At 38.8% G+C, this 19250-nt stretch overlaps 1 protein-coding gene across 3 annotated transcripts in view; it reads right to left on the minus strand.

Moving 5' to 3' along the window:
- The window catches only part of LOC150083611 (uncharacterized), a 344088-nt gene that overhangs the window by 139579 nt on the left and 185259 nt on the right, over positions 1-19250 (minus strand). For all 3 annotated transcript variants that reach the window (XR_016547211.1, XM_090378089.1, XM_090378088.1), the window contains exon 7: positions 1415-1564. Coding sequence is in view for 2 of the 3 variants with exons in the window: in XM_090378089.1 (XP_090234215.1) it covers positions 1415-1564 (150 nt within the window). In the remaining variant the exon portion in view is untranslated. The remainder of the gene's footprint in view (positions 1-1414; positions 1565-19250) is intronic.

Raw genomic sequence — 19250 nt, forward strand, 5'->3', positions numbered from 1 at the left:
ATCAATGCTAGTGACCGAGTTGGCTTCGTTTAGGAAGTGATTTCATTTGTGTCATTTGTCTCGCACTTTTGTTACCAACTGGTTTTGCATCAGTCCGAAAAATTTAGTAGGTGCTGCCAAAGATGTTTTCACATCAAAAAGGCACACTCAGCACATATTTTGTTTCTACAAACTGCAGCACTTGTAAACTAGGCACTTGTGAGATAAGAACTGATTAATAAATGCAAGGCTTTAAGTGGATTTAGAAAACTTAGTGATGATGGTATTCTTACTCCTCCCCACACACAAGGGGACAAAATTAAACTGAAAAAGGATGGCTGCAAGACTGATGTGCTCAAATTATTTCAGACAGAGGTCATTTTTAATTATGAACAAATAAAAATTATCTAATTTCTCTAAATCAAAATGAATAATATAGAAAACTTACCCTCTTTAATTTCACCTAAGAAGAAATGGATTTATAGGAGCCCAGTGCAGAAGGAAAAACTGGCAGCTTGAGATACATCAATGTATCATTAAAAGTACAACCGTTGGAGCAAACAACCTTCTGATGTTGTGTGGAAATGGGTAATTTGAATTTAAGAAAGAATTAGACACATTACTAGAGGGGGGGATGGACAAATGAGGTGGGTAGTATTTTCTTTTTGGCTAATGCTGTATAAGCTTGCTTATTGCATCATTTACCATAACTAATAATAATAAGGAAGGCCAAAGGAAGACCAATATGCTACTAAAGTGAGCGACAATGTGAAACTTGCATGTGTCCAGATACTTTGTATTAAGCAGAGTACAGGATGCTAGAAGTAACAGAACAACCAGTTGCAAAATTTCTGGGGAAAAGCACTGTCATAAGCAATTACACAGACATGTTACAAAGACCATAAAAAGACAGACTGACATGTTTGCATACTAATGCTAAGAATATAGTTTACAGATCTTAGTGAACTTGAAGTATTAGCAAAATCAAACAATGCTAATATAACAGGGAAATAGGAAAAACAAGTGTCATTCTGATGGTGTGGATTCGGAATCTGAACGTGGTAAATACAAACTGTACAGAAAGACAAATGAAAGAAGAAGAGTTATTATGCTTTTAATTGCAAAGCACAGCAAATAAATATATCCAACAAAAGAAAGCTTTTGAGGTATCAAGTTAGTCTGGCATGGAGGTCAACTTCTTATGAAGTAGCAGGAAAGTAAAAACAAGACTGGGATGTACTGTAGGCCAACAGCTGAATATATTGACAATTTATGCAGACAAATGGAGTGGGAAGCAGTGGAAAACCACAACCACCAAATCTCACAAACAGCTGAGCATACCTAAATTCATTTATACAAATGAAGCTATTTATCTTATTTTAAATATGTAATGGATTCGGTAATCAACAAATAAATTTAAAATCTAATAATTTACCAAATAATGATGTTTCTCTTCTTCGCTTCTGTTAAGTTCAGGTGATGGCGATTTTTGTGGAAGTCTTTCTAGAATGTGTACATCCTCTTCATCCTGGGTGACAATTTCTTCTTCTTCTTCTTCTTCTTCTTCCCTTTCACTATCACTTTCCTTAAAAAATGTTCACATAAAATTTAATTCAGATCGGATAACTTACAAAATATAAAACTTCTAAATGGCACATATAAAGAGATCAACATTCAATAAATGTTATATGGAAGTTATAAAAAAAAAATTTTTTTAAATGTTTAGTTCTGGTAATATAATAATCCTATATCATTTGTCTAACAGGAAGAAAAATTCAAACTACAGGTTCTAAACTGCACGATCATCCCTACCTGAAGCATACAGTACAGAATATTTTTGAAATGAAAATTTATCAAACTAAACCTGTAATTAGAGTTTTTTCTTCCTCACACAGATCTAGAAATGTTTTGTTTCTATCAATTCATTTGCCTATTTAGACATAAAAACACATAACTTACAAAACACCTGTAATGAGAGGATTAAATAATATAATATAAAAGTTTAGTATGCAAAAATTTACAACAGTTAAAGCAAATGCTCTTTCTCCATTAATACGGTATATTAAAAAGTAAGAGATTACCTCAATCTACTTCGTGGAATGCTTCCAGTCAATTTTCTCCCATATGTAATGAATAAAATAAGATGGGAAAAAAATGAATTAATGAATTCCCTCACTCATAGAGATACAATCAAATCCGATGCACAACGGAATTGAAACCCGAGAGCCCAACCTGACCCCGAAACACACCAAACCACCACAGCAAGACCATAAGTGCGAGAAGACATTGTGTCATAATAAATAGTTAAAAACTAGCAGTTTTTAACTATTTATTTATTAACTAAAACTAGCAGTTTTTAACTATTTATTATGACACAATGTCTTCTCGCACTTATGGTCTTGCTGTGGTGGTTTGGTGTGTTTCGGGGTCAGGTTGGGCTCTCGGGTTTCAATTCCGTTGTGCATCGGATTTGGTTATATCTCTATGAGTCAGGGAATTCATTAATTCATTTTTTTCACCTTTTTTCATCTTATTTTATTTGTCACATATGGGAGGGAATTGACTGGAAGCATTCCACAAAATAGATTGAGGTAATCTCTTACTTTTTAATATATTAAAAAATCGTAGAAGTTATTGAGACCTGTAGCTCTGACTTTTTTTATTAATACAGTATACGAGCACTGTATTTGAAACAAGGTGAGCAGGCCTCACAAATAAATCTATCTAAGGGTTCCAGAGTAAACCTAATAACAATAAGTTCTAGCACAAGTGTAGACAAGCATTGTCAATAACTTTGACAAAAGGATTTAAATGGATTTTCTACACCGCTACTGAAAGTAAAACTCCTTATACTTTATTTTCTTTAAAAATGGTGAACCACTTTTATCTTGGCAAAGAATTATCTTTCAGTAAAGATGTTAGGTAAAGGGTGATGTTCTTATTCCAGTTTTAATGCTATCGAAGTGAGTGATCTACATGTTCTCAAAAATAATTAAATCTTCCCTGCCTTAAAAACCCATGAGCTACATTTTTCATCAAACATCTAAAAATATATGTTAGAGCTTTATTCAATGCAAAGTAAGATTCATTATTCAGATCAGCTGGATCAATCATCTACTTTTTCCAACAAATGTTTTTTTTCACATCTGTAAACCTCATAACTTTAGACTAGCAATGAACCTGAGATTTTATTTAACTACTCTGGAAATATTTCTGCAAGCAGAACTGACTCAAAGAAAGTGCACAAAATTCTATCTATTTTTGTCATTGGAATAATAAGATAACTGAAATTAGTCTAATCTAAAACATAGCAAAAAAGCAATACACTCAATTAAAGCTCCATAATGTTATTTGTACACTTTTAAACATTAGCATTTCAGACTAGCAATGAATAACCTAACAAATGTATACACATGAGATGACTATAGTGTAACAATAACAAGATAATTATAGTGTAACTGTAGCACATGTATTATTGGGATGAGAGGGGACACAAATTTAAATTACAGTTAGAAATTTGCACATGCACATAATAAACAACAAAAGACAAGGTAAGAATATTACCATTTATAACTATTCTTAGGAGTAATATGATACCTTTCATACAGTATTAAAAATCCAGAAAGCATTTCAGTACTTCAATAATAATAGTTCAGAAGACAAGTCTTTCATTTGTCTCTGGAACAGGATATGACGCAGAAAAAGGAGATGTTTCTGTGTACATTGGATGCTTTTAAAGGGTGTGAAAAAAATTGAGCAGCACAAACTCAGCATTCTGATGGACATTTATGAGGGATTTAGGAACAGGTTTGTTGCCCTCAAAGAAATTAAAATGGGGACCACCAAGCTCTTAGCTACCCACCTCAATACCCTACTCCCAGAGCTTACCCCCAAGCATCAGAGATAACAGCAGAAATCCCAAACGCAGAATGCACTGGTCCCTCCACCTTGTATGTATGTTTGCACCTCCCATGATACACATTTTCTCCAGTGGGGGAAGAATGTCATACCTCCCAATAACATAAGACAGTTGCACTCAGCTCATGCTACTCTTAACTCCCATGCCTGTAAAATATATACCGACGGATCGAAAACTGACAGTATGGTAGGTGCTGCAGCTGTTTTTCCTTCATGTACAATTTCAGCCACACTACCTTTATCATGCAGTGTCTTCACTACTGAACTTTATGCCATCAAGTTAGCACTTAGTAAGATTATTGAACTTTGCATCTCACCCACAATAATTTACACAATTCCCTCAGTGCTATCTATGCCGTAAGGAAGAATTTCTCTGTTCTCATTCTACATTGAAAGAAATTCATTCCCAACTATTTTCCTGTAGCACGTCCAATCAGTCAATCAGCTTTTGCTGGATCCCTGGCCATTCTGGCATTCCAGGAAATGAAAGTGCAGACTTTGCCGCTAAACATCCTCAACCCACTCTCTCACAACATCCTCAGGTTCCATCCACTGATTACAAGCCTGTTATTCGTTAAGCATGTTATGACAACTGGTTACAGATATGGAAAAGGAATACTAACAGCAAACTTTACCAAATAAAACAAGAACCAAAGCTGTGGCCCTCTTGCTTCAGACCAAACAGACATGAGGAAGTGGTGTTGGCAAGGCTAAGAATTGGACATATGCATCATACCCATCTCTACTTGCTATTGGGAAAAAGCCCACCTCAGTGCTCATCCTGTAACAGTCGGCTTACAGTTCGCCATTTTCTGCTTGATTGACCCTTGCATTCAACCATCTGGACAAACACTTTTCAATCAGTTTCCAGGCTTAACGTATCACATGATTTATCGCATATCCTAAGAAACGATGCAAATATTGAAGAACTTTTAATATACTTAAAATGTATTGGCCTATACAAAAGTATATAATTTAACAAATATAAAGATAGGGTCATGCAATTAAACGACGAATAGACACAATTTGGCCTCAGTGTCCTTGTGTCTTTAAACCCAATAATAACAACAATAGCACTGGTCCCACAGGGGGTAGTTGTCAGAGAATCTATTGCCTGGGAATCAGGAAACATTGTACAAAAAGGACAGGTGGAATAGGACCAGATGAGTCTGCCAAGAGTAACAGTTGATGATGTTGTAGAGCAGATATCATCTTTTATGGTCACAAAAGGTGGTTGAAAGGTAAGGCATTTGTGTAAAATTCTATTTGATACAAATGCAGCTTGTAGGGACTTTTTCCTATGCAGCTTGTAAGGGCTGTTGGACAATAATATGCTGGATTTGTATGATCTTTCCCTGGTTTGGGAAAGGCAATTATTATGTAATGTCTCCAAGAGTTTGGGGTAACAGTTTTCCATATAAATTCAAATATATAAGAGTAGTAGATTATGCAGTGCTTTTTCACTGAAGTTGCTTGATCATTTTGTAACAAACTCCATCAGGACGTGCAGCACTGTTTCCTGATTTAGCCAGAACTTCTTTTAGTTCTGGCTAAATTATAGCTCAGTTATAGAGTTATAGCTCAGACGCAGCATGGTTTGGTTTTGTTAAGGGCAGGTCTTGCCTGACCAATTTGATTGGATACTATGATGTAGTCACAAAAGAACTGGATGCAGGGAATAACTTGGATATTATATATTTGGATCTTAGAAAGGCTTTTGATACTGTTGCACATGGAAGGCTGCTGCACAAATTGGAGCAGTGTGGCATTGGAGGCAAACTGCTGCTATGGATAAGGGGATGGTTGAGTGGCAGAAGACAGAGAGTGGTAATCAATGGACACTGCTCAACGTGGACTAATGTTATTAGTGGAGTTCCTGAGGGTTCAGTGTTGGGTCCGTTGTTGTTTTCGGTGTTTATGAATGATATTGACGATGGGATATCAAGTTTAATGTCCAAGTTTGCAGATGATACAAAGGTTGGCAGGGTTGTTAAGGACACTACTGACGCTATGCTGCTGCAACAGGATCTGGAAAGGTTGAACAGATGGGCTGAGAGGTGGCAAATGAAGTTTAACATTGACAAATGTAAAGTACTACATATGGGAAACAGTAACCCCAGAGCAACGTATCAACTCTGCAGTACTACACTGACAGTGGTGGAGAATGAAAAGGACCTGGGGGTAATTGTGCAGGCAGATATGAAGTTCTCTGAGCAGTGCAGACGAGCTGCAAGAGTAGCTCATGGTGTCTTGTCAATGATATACAGGAATTTTTCTAGCAGGGATAAGGAGGTGAATATTCCCATGTATAAGGCAATGGTTAGGCCACATCTTGAGTACTGTATACAGGTCTGGAGGCCTCATTTCAAGAAGGATGTAGAGCTGCTGGAACGGGTACAGAGAAGGGCAACAAGATTAGTGAATGGAACAAAGGGTTGCTCTTACGAAGAAAGGCTTAAGTCTTGCAAATTACAGAGTCTGGAGACTAGGCACCGGCGAGGTGATCTGATAGAAGTGTATAAGGCTTTGAATGGTTTGAGCATGCTCAATGCCAATGGGATTCTTCATCTTGCTCAGAATAATCACCTCAGAGGGCATAAATTCAAATTGAGGAAGGACGGATGTCAGATAGATGTGTGGAAATTTGCCTTTGGCCAGCGGGTGGTTGGTTGGTTGGTGGAACCGACTTCCATCACTTGTTGTTGAAGTTGATAGCCTAAACAAATTTAAAGCTCAACTGGACAGGTATTTCGAACGAACGGAGGGGTGAAATGGGAGTGGGTTTTTTTTTTTTTTTTTTTTTTGGCTGATGCTAAATAAGCTTGCTTTCTTGCATCATATGCCTCTACTAATGCTAATGCTAGTTCCTCTATAGTGAAAGGCTGATTATATGGCAGTTCTTGAGTGGCACTGAAATTCATTTTGTATTTTTCCATAATGGCTATGTGTAATTTCATCACATTCAGTTACATTTTGTCCCTTCCAGTTTATTATTGGAGTTCTGAGAAATCTGCCATCAAGTCATTGGATTTTACTCTGCATTATCCAATGGTCAGTATTTCCATTAATTATGGATGTGAAACAGGCCCAGGATCCCCTTTTACTTTTATGCTGATTATATCTTGCTTTAGCTCTTGCTTTTTTATAATTTATAAGATTTTTAGTGGTAGGATATTTTTTAAGAGTTTTCAATCTTTGTTTTTTAATTTTATGGCAATATTATTTTCATTGTTCCACCAGTTTGTGGCATGATTTTTGGTTTTCCCAGATGTCTGAGGCATTAAAGCTTTGGTTGCGCTATCATTTGGTTTGAGATATGCACTACGGAAGTGTCTACTGACTGAGAAGAGATGACGTGTTCATCTACTGTGGCAAAAATTGTATATTTCTTCCGGTCATCTTTTTATCGCATGGTGGGAGATGACAAGGAAGTGGTTATTGTTAAGAGGATCATTTGTCCATTTAATGAGCAGTATAAGACTGGTGAGCATACTGAGATGTCAACAGATGACGCCATTCCTGTGGGCAAATGAATATAAGACAGCACTGGTGTTCAAGAGCAGAAGGTTTTGCTCATTAATAATTTTCAATCAGTTGACTTTTTTTTTTTTTTTTTTTTTTTTAAATCTAACTGGGGGGATTTCCACAAGGACGATGTCCGTTAACATCACCCATAATACATAAATGAGGTGGTAGTTGAGCTACCAAATTTAAGGTCTTTGTACGTGTTGTGCCGACTTGGAGGAAGATATAATGAAATTAGAGTAAGTGTAAACTGGATTGAGATTTGTATGGCTACTGCTTCTAAGGACATTTGTAAGTGGATGAGTTTACAATGGACTCTGGAATCAAATAGAATGGCCACTCCACCATGAGAACTAGTTGAGGGGGATTGGGCTTGTCTATATATTCCACAGGGTTTTAATGATACATTTATTTGTGGGGTTAAGTTTGTTTCCTGAAGTCATATGCCCTGCAGGATTATGCTTATTAAGCAAGTCATAAATGTTGCTGTGAAAACCTACACAGTTCAATTGTATTACTGTATACATTATTTAGTTTTTGAATTTGTCTGCTTGTTTCTGAGAGGCTATCTGTTTATTCTCTCTATTTTAGGGAAGAAAGGGCAACTATCCATTTTGTCCTCAATGTATTATGAGGATTTCATCTCCATATTATTAGCAAGACATTTTTTCTGGCCATTTGGTCCTTCACCTTAGACATTGTGATTGATTATGATGTAGGAGTCAGATCTGGCAGACTTGAGATCAGAGTATCAATGGCTTAATTAGAGGTTGACTTTGCTGAGGTACGAGGAGCGGAATGAAAGTAATGCCTTCTATTTTTTTTTCCTTAGAAAATTTAATTCCTACAACTATGCCTTTTACATCAATTAATTCTCAATCATTAATAAACACAATGTTATTTTCCACAATGTCACCATTTTCTATGCACTTCCACCATCTCTGAGTCAGACACTGTATTCCAATCCTGTAAAAGTCCATACTCTTGTTCTGGAGGGCTTTGCAAACACTGGTCATTGTCCCTAAAATGGTGCATCCTTCAGCAGGTGCAAGATCCAGGCTTTGAGAGGGGTGAGGAAGAACAGTGCATCCCAGTTTTGCAATGGGCCTCCATCGTGCGCAGACTAGTGTGGGATCATGCATTGTCACTGAGAAGAACCTCATTAAGGTTTGTCAGGCCAAGACCGATCTCTACAGCTACAAGCTTTCAACTTTTTCAATGTTTCCACACATCGATCTGTTGATTGTGGTGCCATGATCCAAGGAGTCCACAAGCATGACCCCACAAGCATGGTGATAGTGTTTTTGTCCCAAAACACTATCACCATGACTTTACCGACAGAAGGCTGTCTTCTGAACTTCTTGCGCAGCGAATTTTAACGGTGCCACTCCATCGACTGTTGCTTCTTTTCAGGGTCATAATGATGAAACCAGGTTTTGTCACCTGTAACTATGTGTGAAAGAAAAACCTCTCCTTCACTCTAATATAGGAATTTTTCTAGCAGGGATAAGGAGGTGATTATTCCCTTGCATAAGGCAATGGTCAGGCCACACCAAGAGTACTGTATACAGGTCCGGAGGCCTCATTTCAAGAAGGATGTAGGGATGCTGGAACGAGTACAGAGAAGGGCAACAAGATTGGTGAATGGAACAAAGGGGTGCTCTTAAGAAGAAAGGCTTAAGTTTTGCAAATTACAGTGTCTGGAGACTAGGCACCAGCGAGGTGATTTGATTGAGGTGTATAAAGCCTTGAATGGTTTGAGCATGCTCAATGCTGATGGGATTCTTCCTCTTGCTCAGAATAATCACCTGAGAGGGCATAAATTCAAATTGAGGAAAGACAGATGTAGGATAGACATGAGGAAATTTGCCTTTAGCTAGCGGGTGGTTGGTTGGGGGAACAGACTTCCATCCCTTGTCGTGGAAGTTGATAGCCTAAATAAGTTTAAGGCTCAGCTGGACAGGTATTTCGAATGAACAGAGGGGTGAAGTTGAAGTGGTTATTTTTTATTTATTTATTTATTTATTTTTATTTTATTTATTTTAATTTTTTTTTGGCTGATGCTGCATAAGCTTGCTTTCTTGCATCAAATGCTTCTGCTAATGCTAATAGTGCTGAAGAAGTTCCGTACAGATGACTTTCTGGGCATCTTTGTGCTCATGTCTCAGCATTTTAGGGACCCACCAGGCACAAACCTTGTTGTAGCCTAGTTCCTTTGTGTTATCACAGCAAGTTTCTCTATACATACTGCATTGCACAATTCGTGTATTGTGATGTGGCAATCCAGCTCTTATCTGTTGTCACTGACATTACTGGTCAGCAGCTTCAGAGCTTGTCAACAATATCACTTTCCCCACTCTTAAAGTCTTATCCAACGTCTAACTGTACTCACATCTACAGTATTATCACCATAAACATTTTTTAGACACATATGGATTTTGATAGGGATCACTTCTTCCTTGGTAAGAAATTCACTCACCACTCTTTGCTTGATACATATATATGTAACATCCACCATTTTAAACTACCTGTGTGCTGCACTCATGAGACTGATCATAGCACCACTTAGTATGGTGAAACTAGACACCTTTAGTGACCACTCAGCGACACGTGAAATGATCTACGACACCACGTTTGAAAACAAAAAATTAGGAAGCATTACTTTTGTATCCTCATGGTGTGTGTTGCAGTTAGTACTGTGTATGCCCAGTCTGCAGCTGTCTTTTGTCTCTGCTGTTTCAGAGTTTCTGCATATGTGCATGCAGTTGTAAGGGATGATATTTGCTTTTTTTTTGCATCTGTGTAAAGAACTTTGTGCTCTGTTTTGTATTTCAGAATCTTTTTCTCCCTTTCCATACATCACAAATTTTTGAATAGGCAGAATGGTTACCTTTGCAGTTTGGACATTGTAAAGATTGAGCAGAGCATTTGGCACGGGTGTGTTCTTTGGATCCACAGGAGGCACATATTACTTCCCCTCAACATACTTTCTGTAAGTGTCCAAACCTCGAGCATTTAAAACATCTGACTGGATTTGGTCAGAAATCCAGTCAGATGTTTTAAAAATGAAAAAGAACTGGAGTAATTGTGTAGTCAGATATGAAATTTTCTGAGCAGTGCAGACAGGCTGCCAGAGCAGGTCATAGGATATTTTCAATGATATACAAGAATTTTGCTAGTAGGGAAAAGGAAGTGATTATCCCTTTGTATAAGGCAATGGTCAGGCCACACCTTGAGTACTGCATACAGGTCTGGAGGCCTCAATTTAGGAAGGATGTAGAGTTGCTTGAGCAAGTACAAAGAGGCAACAAGACTGGTGAGGGAAATGAAAGGGTGGTCTTACCAAGAAAGGCTTCAGTTCTGCAAATTGCAACATGTGGAGACTGGGCACCTGCAAGGTGATCTGATTGGGGACAAGGTCTTGAATGGGTTGAGCAGGCTCAATTCTGATAGGATTCTTCCTCTTGCTCAGCTCACAAACCTGAGGGAGCATAAATTCAAATTGAAGAAAGACAGTTATAGATGTGTGGAAATTAGCCAGGGGGGTAGTTGATTGCTGGAACAAACTTCCATCTGTCATTGAGGAAGTTGATAGCTTATATAAATTCAAGGAGGAACTGGGCAAACGTTTAGAGGGAATCGATTTCTTACATCACATGCCTCGATTACTACTACTACTACTTATTCTTCAGAATGATTTGAGAGTGGTAACAAATATGATCTGAAAAGTTGCAACTGCAGTGTAATCCTACCAACATTTTGCAGTTGGGGAAAAAGAAATCCATGGGTGATATTAGCATTAGCAGAGACCTATGAGGCAAGAAAGAAAGCTTATGCAGCATCAGCAAAAAAATAAAAATACGTTCCCATTTCACTCCTCCATTCTTTCAAAATGCCTATCCAGCTCAGCCTTAAATTTATTTAGGCTATGAACTTCCTCAACAAAGGATGGAAGTCTGTTCCACCAACAAACTACCCACTAGCTAAAGGCAAACTTCCACACATCGATCCTACATCTGTCTTTGCTCAATTTGAATTTATGCCCTCTCAGGTGATTATTCTGAGCAAGAATCCCATCATTACAGAGCATGCTCAAACCATTCAGGCTTTATATACCTCAATCAGATCACCTCGTGGGTGCAGGTGCCTCCGTAGCCAGGTGGGCAGGAGCAGCAGTGTGTAGCACACGCTTCTTGATCAGACTAGGGTTCGAGCCCGTGACCACCAAATATGACCACCGCATATCACCGGAGCAATATGGCCTTAGTTGCTAATGCTCCTAAAAACCAAATAACAACAACAACCTCTCAGGTGCCTACTCTCCAGACATGGTAATTTGCAAAACTTAATCCTTTCTTCGTAAAAGCAATCCTTTGTTCCATTCACTATGTTGCCCTTCTCTGTACTTGTTCCAACAGCTCTACATCCTTCGTAAAATGAGGCCTCCAGACCTGTATACAGCACTCAAGGTGTGGCCTGACCATTGCCTTATACAAGGGGATAATCACCTCCTTATTCCTGCTAGAAAAATTCCTGTATATTATTGACAAAACACCATGAGCTACTCTTGCAGACCATCTGCACTGCTCAGAAAACTTCATATCTGCCTGCACAATTACCCCCAGGTCCTTTTCGTTCTCTACTACTGTCTCTACTACTGTAATACCACAGAGTTGATAAGTCACTCTGGGGTTCCTGCTTCTCATACAAAGTACTTTATATTTATCAATGTTAACTTTCATTTGCCACCTCTCAGGTCATCTGCTCAAATTTTCTAGGTCCTGTTGCAGCAGCGTACTGTCATTAGTGTCCTTAACAACCCTGCCAACCATTGTACCATTTGCAAACTTTGAAATTAAGCTTGATATACCATCATCAATATCATTTATAAATACAGAAAACAACAATGGACCCAACACTGAACCATGAGGGACTCCACTAATAATATTAGTCCAAGATGAGTGCTGTCCACTGATTACCACTCTGTCTTCTCCTACTCAACCATCCCTTTATCCATAGCAGCAATTTGCTTCCAATGCCACACAGCTGCAATTTGCTCAGCAGTCTTCCATGTGCAACAGAATCAAAAACCTTTCTAAGATCCAAATATATGATATCAAAGTTATTCCCTGCATCCAGTTTCTTTGTGACCACATCATAGTATCCAATCAAATTGGTCAGGCAAGACTTTCCCTTAACAAAACCATGCTGTGTCTGAGCTAAAACTGAAGTCTTGTCTACATGATCCTGCAGTGCTTCTTTAACCAGTGCCTCCATTAATTTTCCTGGAATAGAAGTTAAACTAACAGGTTTATAATTAGTTGTTTCACTCGTTGATCCTCCTTTGTGAATTGGGGTCACATTTGCACATCTCCAGTCCATGGGTACCTCCCCTGAGTCCAAAGAAGCTCTCATAATTATGGCTAAGAGTTTGCTTACTTCCTTCACTGCTTCCTTTAATATAACTGATAGATCCCATCCACCCCGGGTGCCTTTTTTATGTTTATCTTCAACAATTTCTCCTCCACTTTCCTCTCAGTTATTACAAACTCACCTCTGGCATTCCCCCTCCCTGAATAACTCCACATGGGTGAATGTAGATGCAAAATACTCATTTAGTTTGTTAGCCACCTGAGCAGGATCATCAACAGTTAAACCATCAATATCCAGTGGACTAATCTGATTGATCCCTTTCCTTCTAGAGTTTACATAGGTAAAGAACTCTTTGCTGTTTTTCTTTGCATTCTTTGCCATAAAAAAAAAAAGTAAAGTGCAGCCATTATCAACCCACTGCAGGATGGAAGCCTCCTCAACAATTCATGCTGAGGGAAAATGGACCATAATCTGCCACGCTGGTCCAGTGCGGGTTGGCAGATCGACCGTATTCAGCAGTCAGGGGCTTGAACCCGGGTCTACTCAAAGAGCGTGTGCTACTGCACTCCCGCTCCTGCCCACTCGGCTACGGAGGTGCTCCTTTGCCATATATTTCTCATAATCTGCCTAATCTCCTTTATGACTTGGTTACAGACCAGCTTATATCTATCATAAGCTTCCATGTCACCCATTAATTTATATGTATCCCATGCATTTTTCTTCTCTGACATATGTCTCATTAGTTCATCTGACATCCATTTAGGCTTAAACCTTCAACAATATTTCTTAGTTGGTATGTAAAGCCTAGCAGCTTCCAAGATTAATTCTTTGAATGCTTCCCATTTTGAATTTGCTGTTGGTAACATCATCTGTTGGTCCCACCGTAAAAAATTTAAATTCTGTCTAAGACCACCGTAGTCGCCTTTAAGAAAGCAAAAACCCTTCCCTTTACCCCTGATAGTAGTTACCTCTTTGAGTAAATCCAACTTCAGCACACTGTGATCACTGCCATCTAGTGGTACCTTTATCTGCAGATTCCTAATGCATGAAGAATCACTACTAATAATCAGATCAAGGGTATTACTCCTTCTAGTTGCCTCCCGAACATGCTGATGTAGAAAACAATCATCCAATAAATCTACAAAATCCTTGCTAGTGTGTGAGTGACCAACTCACAAATTTCAGTCAATATCTGGGAAATTAAAATCCCCCATAAGACTCTCTGATTTACTGGCCCTCTATTTCCCTGTACATTTTCATACTGTACTGTACATACTCATTAGGCCTATAACATACTCCTACTCTCAATTTTGATCTAGCGATGTCGACTGGCTTCACTTCCTTGGATTTTGTGTTTCTTAACTAATAGCAACCTCCCTTCCTATACACATCGTACTCCCCAAATTCCAGTTCTGCATTCCTTATATCTGTGTGACACCACGTTTCTGATAGCCCAACAATATCTGCCTTTGATGTTTTGACCTATACCTCAATGTATACTTGCACCTGTTCCTATTCTTAGCTACCCTAACACAACCCATGTGTTTACTTGTACCGCAATGGCTCCCAGCAGTCTCTGAAATACCCTGCATCTTGTTTTCCAGGCTGCTGCTCATTCCAATAATAGCAATGCAAGAATCACTTTCACCTCTGCCAGTGGCTACTGTTAATCTATTAGTCCTTGTATCCCCCCAAGCTAGCAGTTTTCCAACTCACCTAACACTGTCTCAATAGCATTAGCAAATATTCTTGCACCCTTTCTATTTAAGTTTATCCCATCCCTGTATAAGCAGTCTCTCCTGTTAAAAAGTTCAGATCAGGCTGAAAAAAATTCTACCCCCTTGAGCCTTGCACAATCTTTCCAGGGACGAACTGATCGATAAGGCTCTCATCATATACTCCTATCATGTCTGGGCAGAATTGCAGACACTTTCAAATTCAACCCTAATTCACTCTTTTTTTTCAACAGTGACCTGTACTTGTTAAGTAATTTTGCCTGTCCCCTACTCTTAATATCATTAGTGCCAATGTGTACAACAATATCACCTTTTGTGCCCTTAAAAGATGATATCCGCTCTACAACGTCATCAACCTTTGCCCCTGGCAGACATACCCTGGTCCTGTTCTACCTATCTTTTTTGCATAGCATGTTCCCTGTTTCCCAGACAATAGTCACCATATACAGACTAGTGGACATATACAAGACTAGTGGACAGAGAATTAAAGTTGGTTCAGAAAAGAAAGATTTAGGGTTATGACACAAGAAAATATGAAGTTTTACTTACAATGATGAATGTTATTGTTGGTTTTGGAAAGATATCATGCATCCAATAAAACAGTAGTAACACTGAGACTTTTTTTTTTTAGTGATCATCTTATTTCTAAAAATTTGTGGCCCTCAAGATCCCCAGATTTAATGGTTTTAGATATTATTTGTGGGGTTTGTTAAAAGACAAAGTGTGTAAAAATAATTCCACACATTCGAGGAACTGAAAGCCAATGTGTGTGTGTGTGTGTGTGTGTGTGTGTGTGTGTGTGTGTGTGTGTGTGTGTGTGTGTGTGTGTGTGTGTGTGTGTAAAATTAAACTGAAAAAACACGAGATGTTCAAAATTACAAAAAGTGTCATCAAAAATGAATCTGTGCACGTATTCAAGAAAGTGAACATTTTCACATTATAATTACTCATTATTATAGTTATAATTACTTGACAGCATAATCTGATAGTAAAAGAATTAATGAATTTTAATTATTGACATTTGGGTTGCACAGATTAGGAAATGCCTAGTATGCTGAAGGGGGCCACCCAGGTGAGAACCAATACAATTACATCTAAATGTGACATGCAGAGCAAGGGCTGAACCTCTGTATCACCAGTAGTGACAGTAGGTGGTAGGTGATTCATTGTTCAGGGCAATATCACTACTTTATTTAATGAAGGCTTCAAGCAAACAAAATCATGTCTGCCCTCAAGAGCAAAGCCCTGATCTCTCTCCTTCCTATTATGTAGTGAGTTGTCTTTTGAGGTTATTATGGGGAAATGTGTTAAACCTAACGTTGCTTGCCAAAATCATCTTTAAACTGGTTATTATTATGTTATTTTTGGGGTTTAGAAGCATTAGCAACTAAGACCACATTGCTCCGGGGATATGCGGTGGTCATTCCCTGACCTTTCCGCATCCTCCATATTTGGTGGTCACGGGCTCAAACCCCGGTCTAATCAAGAAGTGTGTGCTACGTACTGCTGCTCCTGCCCACCTGGCTACGGAGGCCCCTTTTAACTGGTTTTTGCAAGCTGTCAATTAGCTAGACCGATGCTCCAAACCTAATGATAATGCTCTAGAAAACATATGGATCAGCTAATAAGGCTATCAACTGATCGTTTGCAAGAAAGTTCTAATTGGATTCTGTTGTTTCATTTTTCTGGTTCAATTATTGAAATAAATAACCCAAATGGAAGTGCATGAGAAAAAATAATTTGTGGATCAATGAAACGTGTGATTATCCATTTTTCCTGCAGATCTGGAAGGACTAAATTGTCTCATTGCCTGGCAGTGTAAACTTGCTCTGATACAGCAATAAAGACCCAACTAAAGTTTATTTTATATAATAAAACAAACTTATTATTTAAAGCTGTGGTTCTCACCATGGGCCATATGGCACCAGGATGCTACACCGTATTTCTAAGGGGCCATGTGTAAAAGATGGAACATTGGGGTGGGGGGGGGAGCACAATAGCTTTCTGAGTGGGACACCCAAACTTCACTGCCAGAATAAAAATTACAAACCTAGAATAAAATGAAAGAATTTAGAATGGAGATGCTGAGGCAGGTAAAACGATTGCACGGAAATCTAACCAAGATAAATAAGTAAATGATTGATTTTGATTTGGTAGTTGTTGGCGCATCGGCTTCTGTGGCCATATTGCACCTCCCAAGGTTTTTGCAGTACTTTGATCCAAGCCCGAGGCGGGAATCGAACCCGCGACCTTTGGGTTGCCGGGCAGGTACTTTACCCACTCGGCTAGCCCGGTCGGCAAAGTAAATGAATTTAAAAAATATAAATAAAATAATGCTGGTGAACTCAACAACTGCTACTGCGACATAAAATATGGCTTTACTCTTGTCGCCAGGACATCGGGACTTTGTTTGTTATTTGGTTCTTAGGAGCATTAGCAACTAAGGCCATATTGCTATGGGGATATGGATATGCAGTGGTCATTCGCTGACCTTTCTGCATCCTCCGTATTTGGTGGTCATGGGCTCAAACCCCGGTCTAATCAAGAAGCATGTGCTATGCACTGTTGCTCCTGCCCACCTGGCTATGGAGGCTCCTTGGGACTTTTTTTTTGTAACTCATGGAAAACAGGTATATGCAGATAATATATTATCTTCTTCAATTTGCATAGCTGTATGTAGGTAAAGAGGCTTGTGCTCTCTGGATTCATTCTGTATAATCTCTTATGTAGCACAGAGCGAAACGGAAAGTAAAATAAAATGACAGGTTTAATGTTAAATAGTAAAACAGAATATGTTAAATACATACAGTACAAAAAACGTTTGGTTATTATGGTAATCTTCATCAGTTGAACTGAAAGTTTAGGAACGTAGAACTTAAGAGCATGTAGTGCCAGTCATGCACAGTAAACTGCATGATGTAACAATTAACTGTTTGAAGTTGAAGCCTGTGGTTGTAACATATGTGAACGTTGCCAATGTTAGTCAGTCATGAGATGGTTATCTCAATAATAGGGTGGACACAACATCTACTGCTTCTGTTGACCAAAGTATTAGAGCACATGATGTGCAATGACTCCAACCAGGAACGGTGTCGGTAATGGCGGGACTGACGACAACCATGACATCGCGGCATGGGTCAATGTCGTGCTGGGTTGAACAGAAGTGCTCAGCAATGGCCGATGTTCTGTGTCCGCTAAGAAGATGGCTCTTTCATGTTCTGAGATACGTTTGCTGAGCCTTCTGCCAGTTTCTCCGACATAGCAACCAGTGTAGTCACAGCAAGAAATGCAGTAGACTAGTCCCACTTTGTAGTAAGGTGGGAACCGGTGTTTTCACTCTAGAGACGAGGGATTGCAATTTCTTGCCCGAGAGCTGTACACACTTTATCCCACGAGATTTCAGGACCCTAGAAACCTGCTGTGATAGGCTTGGGTAGTATGGGATAAAGGCACTCACAGCAGAGTCATTACCTTGAATGTTCCTGTTGATCGCTACGTGGTCACATACCTGTAGGTCACTGGTGGGATACCATCTAGGGTATTGGGGATAGCCACACCTCGCAAGATTCATCTTGACCCTAGCAATATCGGTGTGCCTCTCATCTGTAGAACTAGAGTGGGTTCAGGCACGAGGTCAGAAAGGTCCGCACAGTGCCAAGAAGATGGCTGCGCGGGTGTGTGCTGAACAGTAGTTGGTAAATTGGCCAGCACACATTGGCTTGCAATAGACAGTTGTCTTCAAGCGCGTGCCCTCACATCGGACAAAGTGCCTGAGTATGGTAGGGTATTGTCCGACTCTAGCTCGATGGTGAATTTTATGAAAGGCAACAGAGAGTTGAGGTGGTCTAAGAGTCGGTCGCCTAAATCTCTGGGGATGACTACATGCTCTTAAGTTCTACATTCATAAACTTTCAGTTCAACTGATGAAGGTTACCATAATAACCAAAAGCTTTTTGTATTGTATGTATTTAACATATTCTGTTTTACTATTTAACATTAAACTTTTCATTTATTTTATTTTACTTTCCGTTTCACTCTGTGCTACATAATAGATTACACAGAATAGCTGTATGTGAATAATTGTCAGCTCTTCTTTCGAATAGAGGTCCTGGAAACAAATGTCAAAGTGGTACCAACACAAGCACATAGAAAAATAATTACAACTTCATTCTGATATTTTTGTAATCCATGTCCACTAAGCGGATGGCTCTAATAAAATACTATGTATTTGTACTTTTTACAAATTTTCTTGCTTATAAAATAGGTAAATTTAGTAGCAGTTTCTTTTTTTTTTTAATGTACAGATTTAATAGAATCATGGGTTAAAGCGAGACCGGATAAGAGGGAGTCTCTTGTCCGGTCTCGCTTTAACCGGCCTCTGTTTTAACCAGCCATATTTTTGTCAAGATTTTTCAGGGAATCAGATTTCCAGTGTCATGGGCACTGTAATGATCCTCTAACTTTTTTCACTTCAGTTAGCCTTTGTTATCTGTGCCATTTGGATTGCAGTCACTCCGTGTGTTCATATGTTCTTCGTCAATTTTTGTTTTTTAAATTATGTTAACTTGAAATAAGCACCAACAAGCGTAAAGGGAATGTGTTAACTATTGAAACAAAACTAAGAGTGTTGGAAAGTATTGATAATGGAGAACCTGTTAAACGGATATGTAACGAACTGAGTGTCAGAAAAAGTATGGTGAATGATTGGCGAAGAAACTG

The sequence above is a fragment of the Mastigoproctus giganteus genome, chromosome 7 (genome assembly GCF_048544385.1).
Source record: "Mastigoproctus giganteus isolate SK-2022 chromosome 7, ASM4854438v1, whole genome shotgun sequence".
Taxonomy (NCBI): domain Eukaryota; kingdom Metazoa; phylum Arthropoda; class Arachnida; order Uropygi; family Thelyphonidae; genus Mastigoproctus; species Mastigoproctus giganteus.